Source organism: Lipotes vexillifer, unplaced genomic scaffold (assembly GCF_000442215.2).
Source record: "Lipotes vexillifer unplaced genomic scaffold, Lipotes_vexillifer_v1.1 scaffold794, whole genome shotgun sequence".
NCBI lineage: Eukaryota > Metazoa > Chordata > Mammalia > Artiodactyla > Lipotidae > Lipotes > Lipotes vexillifer.
This window is the reverse complement of record NW_006799310.1, coordinates 109138-111525: the sequence shown is the minus strand read 5'-3', so window position 1 is coordinate 111525 and position 2388 is coordinate 109138. Positions and strand designations below refer to the sequence as shown.

The window sequence follows — 2388 nt, the reverse complement described above, 5'->3', positions numbered from 1 at the left end:
CTCCCGTTGCGGAGCACAGGCTCCGGACGCGCAGGCTCAGCGGCCATGGCTCACGGGCCCAGCCGCTCCGCGGCATGTGGGATCTTCCCGGACCGGGGCACGAACCCGTGTCCCCGGCATCGGCAGGCGGACTCTCAACCACTGCGCCACCAGGGAAGCCCGCACCAATTCTTTTGACTGCCATCACTTCTTCTCCTTTCTTTGAAATTTAACATGCTTGATTTTCACCTCTCTTGTGGCATTTATGTGAGATTTACATCACTTCACAATGCATGTTGTCCATTTGAGCATGGGGCCAATTTTTAAGTGTAAAAGTAGAATCATTTGTGAGTCTCATGCTGCTGTGTTTATTGTGTTTTCAGATCCTTTTGATCATTGCTTCAGTTATCGGGATCATCGTCTACAGGCTCTCAGTGTTCATTGTATTTTCTGCAAAACTTCCCAAAAACCTTAATGTAACAGACCCAATCCAGAAGTATCTGACTCCACAGATGGCCACGTCCATCACCGCTTCCCTCATCAGCTTTATCATCATCATGATCCTGAACACCATATATGAGAAAGTGGCAATCATGATTACTAACTTTGGTAAGGTCCTGCTATATATATGGCGTGATTTCTAAGCCATTTTTAGAATCAGGTAAAAATAGAGACTGTATGTTTTAGGCATTTCAATTCCAGTATGTTACAATTTTTAGAAAATTTCAAGTGTAAACATATTTTCTCCAGCCTGTACGAGAAATGAATTATCTCCACCTTTGCATTAGTAAAAGGGACAAAACAAAGATGATCATTATAATGCCCAAGCTCTATGTAAACAGATCAGTGCTGAATAATATTTTCAGTTACATTAGATCATGTACCCTATTGTTGAAAGTAAATGGTCTCTTTATTGCAAACAAGTGGAAGAGGGTCATGGATCCAGTGGCAGATCTGCTCCTGCATTGCTGAGAGGACAAGCAATCATAGTGTTATGTGTCTTCCCCCCACGCTGTTCATATTAATATAGCTCCATTCTCATCAGCTCTGGCTTTTATAATAAAGGTTTCTTCTCTCTGGCTTGTATCCCAGGCAGCTGCTTAGTAGCCAAAGTTGAGTGCTTCCCACACACTGCATTTGGCTGGGTCATTCTCCAAATTGTCATCTTTGGAGTGGTCATCTTCTGAAAATGATAAGACCGATTTAAATTCTAAACTAGAAGGATGACCTGTTTTGTCTTCCCCAGATGCTTCTAGCAAGTTGCCCCGTGTTTTGTTTGTTTTCTTCAACAGGCCTACCTTATTGCAGTTCAGGAGGACAAGAGAATATCATTTAGCAGGCTGTTCAACTTTAATTTTCTGTCTTACGTTGAAAGAAGACAGTTCTTGCCTATTTGATATCATTGTGCTTATTAATTTTAAGGAAAAGTTGACTATTTTCTGCCTTGTGGGATATGGTGTTTGTGGGGGAGAAACTCTTACAACAATGTGTAAACTTGGAATTAACATAGTAGCTATGTTAAGAAATTCAAAACAGCTGAAGTGGAAACTGTGAATTGTATTTTTTTTTTAAATCACATTAACTCATGTATCAGTGTCTTTGATTACCGTCTCAAAGCTGTTCACGATTTTAAAATCTGAACATTTCTTTTAACTACAGAACTCCCAAGGACCCAGACTGACTATGAGAACAGCCTAACCATGAAGATGTTCTTGTTCCAGTTCGTCAACTACTACTCTTCATGCTTCTACATCGCATTCTTTAAGGGCAAATTTGTGGGTTATCCAGGAGACCCCGTTTATTGGCTCGGAAAATACAGAAATGAAGAGGTGTGACTGTAGAATCGTGTTCTCTTGACAGTTTAAGCTGTTCCACGTTTTCTCTCAGTTGCTCAATGAAGAGTTTCTTCATTGTACATTCCTTAGATTTTTTTTTTTTTAGCCTACACAAGAATATCAGAAAAAATAAAATTAATGACTTTTTCATGTTAGACCCATCTAAAATTTAAATAGGACTTTCTTTTTAATATTTCAGTGTGACCCAGGTGGCTGTCTCTTTGAGCTGACAACACAGCTGATAATCATCATGGGAGGAAAAGCGATCTGGAATAACATACAAGAGGTGTTACTTCCGTGAGTACCGAGTTGTGTGATCTTAGGGATAGAACGGCCCACCCATCCAAGTCATTTCCCTGCATGTCTAGCTGCATGCAGCCACCTCTAAAATGGAGTAGACCCTCTGCTTATTAAAGGTCTCCAGATAAGATGATCCAACCAACGGTGTACATGTATCCAGTGTTTAATAATTATATTTAAAAACCTCCTTTTTTTTTTTTTTTTTTTTTTTTTTTTTTTTTTTTTTTTTTTTTTTTTTTGCGGTACGCGGGCCTCGCACTGTTGTGGCCTCTCC

General features: G+C 40.0%; 1 protein-coding gene across 1 annotated transcript in view; it reads left to right on the top strand.

Annotated features, from left to right (window-relative positions):
- Positions 1–2388, top strand: part of ANO6 (anoctamin 6) — a 137272-nt gene that overhangs the window by 106559 nt on the left and 28325 nt on the right. The window contains exons 13-15 of the mRNA XM_007471547.1: positions 363–588; positions 1639–1808; positions 2014–2111. Coding sequence (XP_007471609.1) covers positions 363–588; positions 1639–1808; positions 2014–2111 — 494 coding nt within the window. The remainder of the gene's footprint in view (positions 1–362; positions 589–1638; positions 1809–2013; positions 2112–2388) is intronic.